At 40.1% G+C, this 15,468-nt stretch overlaps 1 protein-coding gene across 1 annotated transcript in view; it reads left to right on the top strand.

Moving 5' to 3' along the window:
• Nucleotides 1-15,468, top strand: part of MAP3K15 (mitogen-activated protein kinase kinase kinase 15) — a 98,868-nt gene that overhangs the window by 68,406 nt on the left and 14,994 nt on the right. Inside the window, exons 13-18 of the mRNA XM_053916978.1 lie at nucleotides 655-750; nucleotides 2,295-2,379; nucleotides 3,977-4,110; nucleotides 6,324-6,451; nucleotides 8,746-8,876; nucleotides 9,094-9,199. Of these exons, the coding sequence (XP_053772953.1) occupies nucleotides 655-750; nucleotides 2,295-2,379; nucleotides 3,977-4,110; nucleotides 6,324-6,451; nucleotides 8,746-8,876; nucleotides 9,094-9,199 (680 nt within the window). The remainder of the gene's footprint in view (nucleotides 1-654; nucleotides 751-2,294; nucleotides 2,380-3,976; nucleotides 4,111-6,323; nucleotides 6,452-8,745; nucleotides 8,877-9,093; nucleotides 9,200-15,468) is intronic.

Raw genomic sequence — 15,468 nt, forward strand, 5'->3', positions numbered from 1 at the left:
GAGGGCCATTGTGTGACTTTGGCCCAGTACGTGTAAAGAATTTTTTAGCAGAGAAATCCATCAGCAGATGGAGTGTGGTGATTTTTTTTTTTGTCACTGGATATGTTCAGACAAGCTTAATTACCTCTTAAAGAAGCTGTAGAGTCAGATCCAGACCTTGATTAGGGATGGACCAGGTAACATTTAAAAGCCTTTCTTGAACTAAGATGCCATGTTTATTTCTACTTCCCTTATATGGCTACAAATGCTGTGTCCTGATGTTTTTGAAGTCTAGAAATTCCTTTATTATGATAAATTATTTCACAAATGCCTTTCCTATCTGTTTTGTAAAATTATAAACTCCTGAGGACAAAGACCATATTTTATTCCCTTTTCTGCCGCCCATGTACTTTGCTTAGCACTGGATATATAGTAAGTTCTTGATACATAATAAAGTCAGTTGATGAATACAAACTCAAACATAAGCAAGATAAATGTCCCTACTATTTAAATTTCATACAGAAATAAAAGTCAAATTTGGGGGGTATTTGTTAAAGCAATGATTCTTAAAAATTTGTACAATGGAAGAAAATCTGTTACTAGGTTTTTCTCAAAATTTTAAAATTAATATCATAATATATAAAAGAATCATCCTTATGTTTTAAATTTTTACAGCATATCCAGGTTTGATGAACGGTATTGTTTTCTTTTTGTCCGTGGCAATTCTGATGACTTTCAAATCTACTTTTCCACCAAAGAGCACTGTAGTAGGTGAGTTATAGCTAATTCAAGTATTTGCAATATAATTATGGTGAATCACTTAAAAAAAGGTCTTTGTTGTGAAAATATTTATTTGCTCTACTGCCTTTCCTGAAATTTTAACTTATGGAAAATTATTTTTATAGCTTTTTAAAGATACGATACACATACCATGCAATTCACCCATTTAAAGTATACAATTTAATCTTTTTAGTGTATTTACAGTTTTGCAGTCATCACCACAATCTATTTTTAGAATATTTTCATCACTCCCAAAAGAAATTCAGTATTTATTAACAGTCACTACCCACTTTCCCTCTAACCTTAGCCCCAGGCAACCATTAATCTACTTTCTCTCTCTATGGATTTGCCTGTTCTTGATATTTCACATAAATAAAATACAATTTGTGATCTTTTGTGATTGGCTTTTTCTACCTAATATAAAGTTTTCAAGTTTATCTGTGTTGTAGCATGTACCAGTACTTCATTTCTTTTTGTGACTAAATAATATTCCATTGTATGGATAGACCACGTTTAATTTATCTGTTCATCAGTTAGAGGCATTTTGGGTTGTTTGCACATTTTGGCTATTATACATAATACTGCTATGAACATTTATGTGCAAGCTTTTGTGTGGACATATTTGCATTTCTCCTGCAGCCAAATTTCTGTTTTCTTAGGTCTTACAGTAATTCTGTTTAACCTTTTGAGGAACTGCCAGACTTGTGGAAATTACCTTAACTTGTACAATGTTCTTCCCTGCCATCTTACCAGAGTCAAATCACTTGTATGCAAATAAACTACTACCCAAGTCTAGGAAGTGGCTGATATAGCCTAGCAGCATTTGTGAGAAAGATACATGGATAGTACTTGATAATTAAGCTTAATCTGTGTCAACAGAATGATGAGGCCACCTTGTGCCTTTTCTTCTCACACCTCTCCTATGTAAGACCTTATTTCTCACCAATAGCTAGAGAGTATACAACTTGAAAGATGATGGTCCCACTGTCCTTAGCACTGATTAAATCATTCCTAGAACACTTGTCACAGGGCCAGACTTGCAGAGTATTACAAGGACACCTTTGAAGAATTATCTGTTAGTGTAATGACTCACAAATAAGTTCTGGTGGAAACATTGAGCGAACAAGGAGGAAAGACTTACAGGGACATAATGCAATTATGTACTTTTCTAATGGGCTGTTGTATAAAAAGGGGATTCATTCTAAAGAAAACCTTAGTTCAGTGTAAGTAAAACATTTCTCATTGAGTGTTTCAAAGAATGAGCTGCCTCGTGAGGTAATGAGTTCTTTGTCAATGGAGGTGTTCAAGCATCAATTCAACAACTGGTGGGAATGCTATATAGAGGGGATCCAAGTATCATATGGGTATTTGAACTAGATTCGATAACTATTAAAGTACCATGTCAAATCAAGGAGTGGATTGATTGTTCCACGAACTTATAAAAGGTTGGTTTATATTTAATTGCAGTTTAATGTAAAGGTAGGGAACAAAAGTGATCATAATTAGCAGCATTTTTGTGACATTTGCTGTTGTAGGTTTTGCTCTTTGGTCAAGGAGATGATAAATGTAGAAGACAATACAATGGAAGTGGATGGAGAGATGGATGAGAGCACCTTAGAGGTGAGTCACGGAAGACCTAGAACATGGAAAAAGTTATCTATTGTATCTTTGATGCTTAAAGAAAATGTCCCATTTTGTGTGAAAAATTTTTATATGTATATTTAAAAATACTCATTTATAAATGGGTTAACCGTCAGTATCCATGACTTCCAGAGATTAACTTTAGTGCCTCTTTATAGAAAAATCTTACTTAGGGATCCTCTCAGATAAGATGTTTAAGAAAAATTTGTCATGGGCTAGACTAAAATTTCCTGTTGTACACAACCTGAGGAAAAGTTTTTTTTATCTAAGCCAATTAATAACGTTTGTGAGATTAAAAGAGAAATAGTTGACCCAACTGGAAGCAGGCTTTTTCACTTATGCCGACAGTGACTTTAGTGATAGCTACTTGCACATAATATATTAAATATAACAATTTAAAAATCATTTTTAAGAAAGTAGGATATCATAAGCTCTTTTGAATAGCACAATTGTAGTCCATCATTACATATGTATTTAAATCTTATGCAATTATTCAGATTTGCCATTAATTTAGGTTCTCCCAATGATTACAATTTAATGAAATTTTATTATACTTTCAAGTTAGACTGAAATTAATTCCTCGAGGCTTCTTTCAGGATAATATCAAAGAGGTCATTTTAATAATAGAGTTAGGTACTTGAATTCTTAGCTTTGAATCAAAGTTTATTGTAGAAATGAACTGAGTGATGTAGTTTGAAGATAACAGATGTGGGGCAGAGAAAGGTGTAAGATAAAAAGCCTTTATGGAGCAGGCTGATGATGTCTGCTTTAATCGGACAATGATGGGGACCCATTAGTAAACTTAATTGTCATGAGCACCACTAGAAGTAAGTGGGAAGAGACATGCATGCACGCTGCTCTGTGCACTTCTGTAACTCAACACAGTAGAGCATAGGAAACGACAGAAAGAATCTGTTGCTGCTTCTGCTTTACATAAGTATTGCTCACCCTAGAGTTCCATTTGTTTTAATCCTTGAGAAGAAATAACTGGAATGCAGCTGTGCACCAACTTTTGATGATACGTTTTGAGGAACAAAATAGCAATCCTAATTGTAGGTCAATTTTTATGGTATGTGTAACACTAGGTTTATACATCTAAAGGTGGGGGCAACCCCACATACGTACTTTGCATTAAGACAATTTCACTTTTACTGACCTTCAATTATTTTCAGGGCTATAGAAGGAGGTTTGTATACAGACAAGCTGACAAGAGGTCATGCAGGAAAACACTTATCTGGGGTATTTGACATGCTAGGAAGCATTTTTAAATTGCAACATTAAAGTGGGGAGAATTCTCCAAAAGTAGAGCTAGCTAAAAGTTTCATATGAGCCATATTTTTAAATTTCTTGGATTCTATTTCATTAAATCATGTTATAAATACATGGGTAACTGAGAATTCTACCTCTTTAAAGTAAGTAAGTAATGAAAAGAACATAACCTAAGAAATGTGACCTGCCTGATACTCAAATAGCATTATTCATAAGTTTTTAAAAATTACAGGACAATGTTTGGGCTTTTATGGGGCTTCTCCACAAGTAGTGTGCTTTTTTTTTTGTCTTGCTTTTCCTTCTTTAGTATGAGTATGACCTCGATGCAAATGGTAATCGAGTGATACTGGGGAGAGGTGCATATGGGACCGTGTATGCTGGAAGAGATCTGAGCAATCAAGTACGGATAGCTATCAAAGAAATCCCAGAGAGAGATAGCAGGCAAGTGGGGCAGACCTTCCACATTTCTTCAGTCACCAGCTCTACAACCTAATCTTGTGCCCATCACTGACGGTGTAGACAATTTAAGGATGAAAGCATTATGTCATCAAAAAATTTGCAGTTCTCTTGTAATAAAAGTGATTTACATTTGTTCTGTGCATATTATAAATAGATTGAGAAAATGGGACTATTTCATTTAGGAGCATGTGGATTGCAGTCATATTTTAAAAGAAAACTGGTTTTATTTCCACCCATCATCTAGGTCTACAGTTTTATGTTTTTACGTAGTTGTTTGCAAACATTTAAAATGTGATTCAGTGTTTTAATTCACATTGTAACCATTTTAAATGGCTATCATTTATTCAAATATGTCATTACATAAAATTAAATGTGGTTGAAAAATTAGATTTTTGCCATACAGACTTCTTTTATACCCAGCCCTTCCACCCCACCCATAGATTTTGGGTTCATTACAATCACCAGTAATACTAACTCGATCTCTTCAACAGTTTTAGAGTCTAATTAAATGTTTATTTCTTTTTAACTTCATTTACCCTAATTCTAAACAAGTGCATTGCAGTGCTGATTGTGAAGTGTTTTTGTAGAGAATCTACATACACAGTAATAGCCACAGCATAAGAAATAATAGCTGCATGCTCCACAGGTCTGGTCAGACCACATCTGCAGTGTTACCTTCAGTGCTGGACACTGATGGCCATGTGCAAAGACCCATCCACACCAAGGTGGTTGGTGAATTATTAGGAATGGCTAACAAGTGATTTCTAGCAGCTCTAAGACCCTTCGCCATTCACTGGTTCTTTCATTCATTCACTTTCATTTCATTGATTTATTTTTAATGGGATTGCATGTTACCATATTTAAATTATAAGGCAAGATCTTAGAGGAACTCATTCAACTTCTTCCAAGGCTAAGGAAGATTAAATGACTTCATTAAGGTCACAAAGAAACAAGACTAAGATTCAGTCTTTTGAATTTACAGTTCAATATTCTGTCTCTTATTCTCACAATGGCTAAGGTGTTACAATTGGTTTTTTGGGGGGGGATTGCTGGCATGTACCATCGCCTTCAGATGATTGCTATAGTTGTTTCAGATTTTTATTGCTGATAGTTGTTCCTGGGCTTTAGAACTAGAAGGGACCTTAGAGACTGTTTTGTCGCATTTCCTAAATTTATAGGCTGAACTTACGATATTGGATACCTTCTCTGTGGTAGATTCTGGGCTGGCACTGGGGTCTGAAAGTTTACTACAATACTGTCCTTATCCCAGGATGCTCCTGGTTTGGTAGGGAATGCAGAAACCTTGCCTGGCAGTGAGAGTGGCAAGTGTCATAATAGAGGGGTACACAGAGTGTTTATAGAACATAGTAGAGGAATGAATTACTTCTGGGTGAGTTGTGGCAAGTTTGAAAAAATAATTTTTGAGGTGGTCTTGAGGGATGACTAGAAGCTCGTTTGGTAGAAAAGGAGGCCAAAACATTCTATGCTGAGGGAGGAACAAAGCTAATAAGCACAGTATATTCAGAGAACAACAAATTGTTGCAACTTGAATGTAGGATGTAGGTCAGTGGAGGGTCTTGAGATGAGGCAAAAAGTTTAAATATGTAGTCTGACCTGAGTTTGAAGATCCTTGTGTACCATGTCAAGCAATATGGTTTTATGTGGACTTTGGGAAGGGAAGTGAAATGATAAGGCATATGTTTTAGGAAGAGGGAATATGGTAGCCAGGGATAGAATCAACTAAAGAGGCCAGAGGCTAGAACAGAAAGGTCCCTTAGGTGACTTCTGCTGTAGTCACCTACAGCAGAATGAGACTAAAATGCAGTAGGACATAACCTTCTAGAACAGCACCCTTCATGGGGACTGGTGAGAGAAATAAGGATGGTTGGAGAATTCAGGTCCTAACAAACACTAGCAATAGTAACAACAGCAGCCATTTATTGAGTACCTACCACACAGCAGGCACTCCACTGGGTGTCTGAGAAATTGACACACTTTGGCCCCCAGCAGCCCTGTGTGACTGGTATTATTACTGCTAATTTACAGATGAGAAACTGTGAGTAGGCTCATGGGAACCAAGGGAGAGGTTTCTAGAAAGAAGGGATGGCCAGCATCAGGGCAGGTGCTGGTGATATGATGTGGACCCTAAGCCCCAGGGATTTGACAAGTGATACCAGCTTTGTTTTTCCTACTAGGCACACCCAGTCTCTTCATGAGGAGATAGCCCTGCACAGGCACCTCAAGCACCGTAATGTTGTTCAGTACCTGAGCTCTGTTTCTGAAAATGGCTACATTAAGATATTCATGGAGCAGGTGCCTGGTGGTGAGTAGTTGCTGGGTCTGGTCTTACACTCTGAAAGTCACTGATGGAAATACGATATACACATCATTATCCATCCTGCCATTTAAAAGTGACAGACCTCTCAGATGTGGATGAGCATATACTACTCAGAGGAGTTGCATGAAAACTTTCCATTGTCATGTAAACAGTCTATTTCTGGTTTGTTAATTCAATCATCAAACATTCATTGAGGGTCTACTGAGTGCCTGCCACTGGCTGAGTGCTGGAGGCAAAGATGAATAAAGCATAATCTCTGGTCTTGAAGCCTTCACAGTCTAGGAGTTTAAAAGGTGATTTGGACATTGCAAAACAGTACATTGACAGTGAAGTTGAACACCAGTGCTTTATCTACAAAATCCCCAAATGCAGCAGTATGGTGCAAGAATAAGAAGAGTTCCTTGGGCCCAGAGCCAGATCATCTAGTTTGAATTGGACCTTCCGTATGCAAATTCTGTAACCTCAGGCAAAATCTTTACCTCACTGTGCCCTCAGTTTTCTGATTGACTAAATGAATTATAAAACTGGAGGAATAACAATTACTATAATATTTGGTCTATCCACTGCTGGGATTATACCCTTAAGAACCCTGAAACACCAATCCAAAAGAACCTATGTTCATAGCAGCACAATTTGCAATAGTCAAGTGCTGGAAGCAAACTAAGTGCCCATCAGTAAGTGAATGGATCAAAAAACCATGGTACATTTACACAATGGAATACTACACAGTAGAAAGAAAGAAGGAGCTCATAACCTTTGTGACAGCATAGATGGAACTGGAGAGCATTATGCTAAGTGAAAGAAGCCAGGCGGTGAAAGACAAATACCATATGATGTCACCTATAAGTGTAACTTAATCAACAAACAAACAAGCAAGCAAATTATAACCAGAGACATTGAAATTAAGGACTGACAGTAGCCAGAGGGGAGGTGGGAGGGGATAATGGGGAAAAGGGGGGGAAGGATTTTCAGGAATATCTATAAAGGAGACATGGAAACAACCAAGGGGGGTAGGTGGGGATGGCTGGGGTGGGGGGAAAATGGAGACAACTGTACTTGAACAACAATAAAAAAATAAAATATTTGGTGTACTAATAATTGCTGGAGTAATATTGCCCCTTTCTTTGTGGGGTTTTGAATGGATTAAATGAGAAAATATATGTGTAGCTCTTAAAACGGTGCCTGGCAGAAAGTGAGAACTCAATAAATGTTCATTTAAAAAATAAAAATAATAAAATAATTATAAGGAATAATAATGATAATTATCTCAATACAAATGTAAAAACTTCAGTTAGAAATCTGTATTCACTCATTCAACCAATGAATATTAAGAGCCTACTATTATATTAGGAGCCTAACTATATATATTAAGAGCCAGACAATGGGCTTGATTTTGAGGGTTACATTAAGGAGAAATAAAGTTTCTTTTTCCCTCAGTTTGCTCACAGTCTAGCAGAAAATATGTCAATTGCTGTTCACATTAATTGATATTCCAGGCATGAGGTTTAAGGATGATAGTAGATGTCTGCATCCCCTTTTGCAGATGGGGAACTGAGGCATAGCTAGGTTCCCCACATCTCTGGGTAAGAGGGAAAGCCGAGACTGGCTGATACCTGGGAGCCTGCACAATGACCCTTGAAACAGATGATCAGAATAAAGTGAATGGAGGTTTACTTTGGGCCCAAAGGTTCAGTGTTTAATAGTATAACTGTAGGGGTGTTGCTAAGACGGCTTAGTCCCTATGACCTGGCATTGGGTCTTCTCACAATAAGGATGGAGAGACCCAACATCCTCTGACCCTGGTCCCTGTGCTACTCCCTCTGGTCCTATCACCTTTGAACTCAGGGAGAGGTGTGAAAGGTGGCTTTGACCCAAGCCGAATGGCTGAGACACTTGTCCAGGATGTACAGTGTTGGGCCAGCCCTCCCAAGGTCATAGAGCATTGCTGCACTCTCCTGACGTTGTGCAGTTGAGCAGAGCTAAACCCAAAAGTGGCTCTGGTGAATTTCCAGGGTCACAGGGAGTTCTGATTCACCCTCTACCTCCTTCAGTCAGGCTGATGTGCTGGTTCCCTTCCAGTCCCTTCTCTGGCTGTGGTACTCACACATCTGGGAAACAGGCAACAGAGGGGGAGAAAAGGCATTGCATTTAGCCCAGCTACAGAGATTTTGGTATGAGTGCTTACATTAGGACAGAAACATCACCTGACCATATTTCCCTGAACTCTTAGAATTGAATCTTCATCATCCTGATGAGTTTTCTGCTGTATCCATTTCCAGGAAGCCTTTCTGCTCTTTTGCAATCAAAGTGGGGGCCGCTAAAGGAGTTCTCCATCAAGTTTTACACCAAGCAGATCCTGGAAGGCCTTAAGTATCTCCACGAAAACCAAGTTGTGCACAGAGACATAAAGGTACTTGCTTGTCTGAGCCAAAGAGGTCTTGTTAGTAAATCTCAGATCACACCAACTCCTGGGAGTGTCACCAAAGGGAAAGGACTGAGCATGACAGTCCCCAGAGTGTAAAGTCTGGGCTTCCTAGACACTTATGACTGTATCTTAAGGTCCAGATTTGTTTTGTGTTTGTTTTTTGAAATGACTTTAAGTGTTTGATGTTCTTCCTTCTCTAAAGGGTGATAATGTTCTGGTGAATATCTATAGCGGAGTAGTGAAGATCTGCGATTTTGGAACATCTAAACACCTTATAGGAGTGAATACTTGTACAGACACTTTTGCTGGTAAGCAGAACAGAGCTTGGCGTGTGGGAAATTGATCATTGAAGTGGAAGGTGTGTTGTCCCCAACTTCAGATTGTTTGAACTTTGTCATAATGATGCACTCAGCCAGCTACTGTGGCAACAAGATCGCCTTACTTTCTTCTTTGCCTTCAAAGGTTGGGTGGGTGTAGTACTCTGCTTGAGGTTTTCTGAGGGTTTCTAACCAGTTGGCAAACTGGTGGCATCTCTTTTAAGTTAATAGCATGTAATTTGGAATTGTGGGTAATTCTGAACAACAGTATTCCTCAGACAACTTAGTAGGACATTTTATTGGTCTGTCATTAAAATAGCCTGTTACTTGAGTGAATTCTGGTACCTTGTGCTTTGATAGGATTAAGTTTCCAAGGGCAGGAATATGGTACTCTTAAGTGGGTTTGAAGAATTGGAGTTTCTTTTCCATGTGTCAGTGATGGATCATTTAAGTGTTGAGAGGGACTGGATTCACAAAGTGGTCTAAAATTGCCAGCTAGCTTTCCATTTATAAGACCAATGAGTAGAATGATGCTCAAAAGGTACCTATGGCTTTTTAAAACTCCTGCTTAAAAGCAACTATAGCGAAAACTTTCATCCTTGGAAAGAAGTACTAATTTTGAATAAGTAAAGATTTATAATCCCCTAATGTATAATAAAAGGATCACAAAGATCATGCTTGATGGAATTATGAAACAGTACTTGTGATTTTATAGCTCTGAAATAAGCTATAAAAGCCAGATGACTGTTCTCTGTTCCTATAGCACCAAAGTGTACAGTGGACAAATTTGGCCTCAGCTTGGGAAGAATTTTCTTCAACAAGAGAGTTGTTGTACGTTGGCCATTGGACGCCCACAGTAGAGACACATTCCCTATCTAAAGGGAACTTTCATGCATCAGAAATGACTTCTCAGTTGTAAACCAGGGGGGAGGTACATGTACCTCAAAATGGAAAAATATTACAGTAAAGACTCCACCATAATCTGGCAAAGGAAGAGTGTGTTGAATTTTCATTCACTGTTTCTGATATAAATCTACATATATCAACAGGTATATAAGAGTATGTACATGTGTATGTATGACTGGCACATTTTTTAATATCTCAATTAAAAATGACTTATATCCTCCTGTTCGGAAGTTACCATTTAGCTTGGCAATATGTAGCAAGAGGGACTCTGATATGACAAGAAGTTATTTCAAGACATAAAACCCCCAACAATTTATCTCATAATTAGCATGCCCAAGGAGAAAAATTTCACGAAGAAAAGATGTGTATAATTCATTATCGCATATCACATTTTTCCAATTAATTGGCTTGAGGAGGCATGGATTTTGCATTGCAAAATAATTCAAGAGTGTTTGGGGTATAATAAAGAAGTATCATTTGGGGGCAGAAATTCCCCTGCATATAATTACTGTTTGCAAAACAGAGCAGTTCTGTAAAGACATCTTAGCCTGTTGGTGGACGAGGTAGGTAGGCCTTTTCCACACAAATGCCCAGAAGCTCTTGGAACCAGGAAGGAGAGTCATAGGCTTTGGTCAGCTTCTTGGCCTAAAACCCACTCTTCCCATGTTCCTCTAAAGGGTTTTCATGTGCGTGTAAACAAGCTAGAACAGGAGGAAGGGCCTTTATAGCCAGGGTCAACCCCCTTTGCTTTTGTTTATTGACAGTGTTATTGAGGTATGACTTACATATCATAAAATGCACCCATTTGAAGTGCACAACTCAATGGTTCTAGTCAGTTTTCCTAGTCGTGCAGCCATTGCCACAAGCTAGGTTTTGAATGTTTCCATCATCCCCCAAAAGATCCCTGGGCCACTTTGCAGTTAATCCAAATTCTCACCCAGCCCCAGGTAAGCACTAATCTACCCTTTGTTTGCATAGATTTGCTCTGGGGATTTCACAGAAGTGGAGTATTAGCACATGTAGTCCTTTGCATGGAGCTTCTTTCACCACAAAGTCTTTCTGAGGTTCACCTGTGTGCCTGTGTTAGTATTGGTTCCTTTTCTGGCTGAGTAGTCTTCCATTGTGTGGCTAGACCACGTTCTGTTTATCCACCTACCAGCTAGTAGTCATTGGGATTGTTTCCCCTTTGGGGGGCTGTTATGAATGACACAGCTGTAAACTCTCACACACAAGTCTTTGTGTGGACACATTTTCATCCCTCTTGGGTCGATACGGAGGAATGGAACTCAGGACAGGAACTCTGTTCTGGTCTACGGCTATAAAATCCTTGGTTCAGATTCATGCTCAATCACTTGCTAGCTTTGTGGCCTTGGGCATGTTATTTAACCTCTCTGTGCCTCAGTTGCTTCACAAGTAAAACCTCATACTACCTACTGCATAGACCTTTTTTTCAGGGTTTAAATGAGTTAATATTGGTGAAGTGCATTGACCAGTACCTGATTCATAGCAAGTGCAACTGAAGTATTTGTGAAATAAGTACTACTTCTCACTTAGAAGTCACACGTTATTAGAGCCAGTAGGAGCCTTTGAGAGAATTAAACTTTGGGGCATAACTCACATGTTAAATGTACTGGACTCAGAGGGTGTAATCATAACAGCCATTTTATTTTTGTCTCCTACTGCCCTTTACATCCTGCCCAGGGCACCTGTCCTTTCCTGTGACTGTTCCAGCCACCATTAGATAACAAAGGGAAAGTCTTTTTTAAAAAATGTTTAGTTTCTTATTTATTTATTTGCATTTTTCAATGACAGTTTACAATTAATATTCTGTATCATGTTTAGATGTTCAGCATAGTGGCTAGAAAAGCATGTACTTTACAGAGTGTCCCCCCAGTGTTTCAAGTATCCACCTGATACCATACATAGTTATCATAATATTGTGGACTGTATTCCCTATGCTGTACTCTACAGCCCCATGACTACTGTGTCACTACCAATCTGTACTTCTTAATACCTTCACTTTTTCATTTAGTTCCTAAAACCTTCCTCCCCTCGGACAACTTAAAGAGAAAGTCTTAGTGGCACTTTGAGAAGCTAACAGAGTCTGCACACCGTACTTGGAAGAGTTCCAGCTACCATACTGGTCACTGCTCTGGTCCTCATTAAAGGGGCAGACTCCTTCCCTGTTCCTGCTGGCCCAGTGGCGGGCAGCACCAGAGTTGGGATGTAGGCCTTTTCTCCTTCTCTCACCTGTTTCCTCTGGGCTAGCTGTAGGAGAGGATAGGACCATAGCACGTTTTCACTTCACTCCCACTGTTCTAGGCTGACTTTGTGTGCTATCATTATTAACACTCTGTGTCTGGGTCCCTCTGAATATAGCTCCCATGTCATGGGCAGGGGCATGTTCTTTAGCTGACTGCCCCCTGTTCCCCACCCCACCCAGTCTTTTACCCCTCACATTACATTCACTTGTCCATCTCTTCCTGCTGAGGTATCCAGGACTGCCTTTGGGCAGGATTTCTTTTTTAAAAGACCCTAGAGCATTATTTATACAACAGGTCACACATCTGGAATCTGGGGTTCATGCACCTCTCACCTGCTGTCAAGAAGGCGTGGCGATATCTAGAGACCCTATGGTCCCCCACGCTGCTGCTCTAAGCTGCTTTTGGTCCCATGGGAACCAGCTATCTGTGCAGCTTACCTGCAGGGGACACATACATATGTAGCTCTGAGTGTGGCCCAAGGAGCCTGCAAAGGCTTTCTGGAGGAGGAACTCAGGACAGGGCCATCCCTTGGGCAGGGCAACTGAGGTAGCCCTGGGGATGTGGGAAGATGCACTTTACTTCTCATTTCTGTACTTCATTAATACTAAATTTTGAAACTGTGGGCTTTAACATTATCTCAAGGGGCCCATGGAAGATACTAATACATGTGGTCTCCTTTCAAGTGTGATTATACTGAGTGGATGTTAAGTTGCTTGAGTCACTATAGGCCCACACTCTTCTGGGGACAGCCCTTCCCCAATTCCTTTAATGAGAGAGAGTAGACCTCCCAGCACAGCTCTCTCTAAAGAAGTCACTTTCAATACCTCCCACCTCTAGTCTCTACTCTTTCAACCCTTTGAACTCCTTGATCTGGGTGGGAGGCTCCTGGGTCAGTAGCTGTGGATCTTCTGGTCACCTTTTTTGGAGCTCCACACCCCTGCATGGATGTTGGTACCTGAGAGCCATGGCTGGGCAGGTGAGCAGTGTGTGGGCACACCTGGGGTTGGGGGAGTGTACTTACGGAGGATGTGAAGCCTTTTAGCCTCTCTTTAAAAGAGCCATTTTTAAGGCAAGCAAATGTTCCGGGAGTTCTGCATTATTCAGATACCCCCTATGGCATCTTCACTTGGTTTTCTTGACAGAAGCCAGCCTTTGCTACAGTGCATAGCATGCACACCACCCGGGGACAACCCCTTAAGTGTTTGAAATAGTCACATGGCTCCGTCTCTGGGCTGTTTACAGGGAGTGGATGGTTGCCCTAGGAATACCGTAGTAAATAAAATGGAGCACCCAGGTTTCCACTGTTGCTCTATACCTTCTGGTCATATGGAAACAAGTCACATTATCACTTTGGAAATCCTCACATCAGCTCCTTTTATTCAGGCAGCTTTTCCTTCACTTGTGCTTCTCCTAGATTCATTATATAGATCAGCTGTGTCATGGTGTATAGATGCAAATTTGGAGACAGAAGACCTGGGTTCTAGCTTGAGCAAATCCCTTGGCTGCTCTGTTTCCTCAGATGTGAAATGGAAATAACAATAAATAGTACCTCCTCAGCCTGACCTCACAGAATTATGAGAGTCAGGTGGACAACACTCCATGGAGACCCTTTGTAAGCCATTGAGTGCTAATTGGAAGTCTGATGCTGTGGCGAGTAGCCTCCATGATGTGCCCCCTCAGTGATCCCCACCTCCTGGTACTCAGAGCCTTGTGTAATTTCCTCCCCTTAAATGAAAGCTAGACTTAGTGACTCATTTCTAATGAATCAAATAAGGCAGAGTGGTGATGTGTGGCCTGGAGGCTAGGTCAGAAAAGGCAGTGGGCCTCTCTCTTGCTTGTTCCCCTTTTGGATCACTTGCTCTGGGGGAAGCTCTGACTGGAGCCACCCTATCGAGGATTACACTAGTAAGAAACTGGAGGCTCTTGCCAGCCCCCACATGAATGTGTGGGCTTGGAAGTGGATTCTCCAGCCCCAGTTGAGCCTTCAGATCACTGCAGCCCCCACTGACATCTTTGCTGTGGTCTAAGATGAGAGAGCCTGGGCCAGATCCACCCAGCCCAGCTGTCCCTGGATTCCGATAGTCAGAAATTGTGTGAGATCCTAAGTGTCATTTTAAGCTGCTGAAGTTTGGGGTAATCTATTTTGTAGCAATAAATAACTAATATGGATGTCATTGCTAAGTCCTTGCTTTTAGAAAGAGTGGTGTTCACTATGATTCCCTATAAAGAAAGTCTCCCAATTTATCATGAAGTAGTTTAATCCTCCAATCATGAAATAGTTGTACTAAGGTGGACCTTTAGTTGACCACAGTCAATAAGCCATTGTGTTTTAGTTTAGTGCTATTTACTGTTGAATAACTTGGTAAGTTTAGTCTCTTGCTCTTTTAAGAATTAACTTTTAGTTAAAAAAAAAAAGAAGAAGAAGAATTCTTTTGTGATTGTGTTATGTTCGTCAGGGTCCAAGCAGGAAAATTGAAATCGCCCCAGGTATTTTTACAGGGACGATTTAATAGAAAGAACTGTTTACTGAGAATGAATTATCAGAAAGCAGTCTACAGCCCTAGGGCTTGGCGGGGTGTGCACAGAAAGGTTCAGACCTCTCAGGAGGGACTGGCACTGGGCTGGAACAGGTAACTCTGAGGGGGCAAGATGAAGCTGGTTCTGGAAGTACAGTCATACTTCAGTATCATTGGCTTCAGAACTTGTCAAGCCCTGTACTCGTCACATTTTGACGAGAAAAAAATATTTTAGCATTTGGCGCTTGCTTGAGACTTGCTAGAATTTGTATGAGTCACAACACCGCCCTGCAAGAGAAAATCCTTTATCGTTCGTGTACTCATCGGTTTCAGTACTTGTTACAAGTTCCAAAACGAATTAACGACGAGTACCTAGGTACAGCTATATTTGGATGGTCAAGAGAAAGCTAGAAACTGAAGCCAAGCGCTGACATTGGAACTTGCAAAGTGAAGCTTGCTCAGAGGAATAGCCAGCAGACCAGGAGCAAGTAACCCATCTTCCTCCTTCCTTCCAGGCTCTCTCACTCTCTAGTGCCACCTACTGGCAGAGCCTAATAGGGAGCAGCTGGCGAAG

Source organism: Desmodus rotundus, chromosome X (assembly GCF_022682495.2).
Source record: "Desmodus rotundus isolate HL8 chromosome X, HLdesRot8A.1, whole genome shotgun sequence".
Lineage (NCBI taxonomy): Eukaryota > Metazoa > Chordata > Mammalia > Chiroptera > Phyllostomidae > Desmodus > Desmodus rotundus.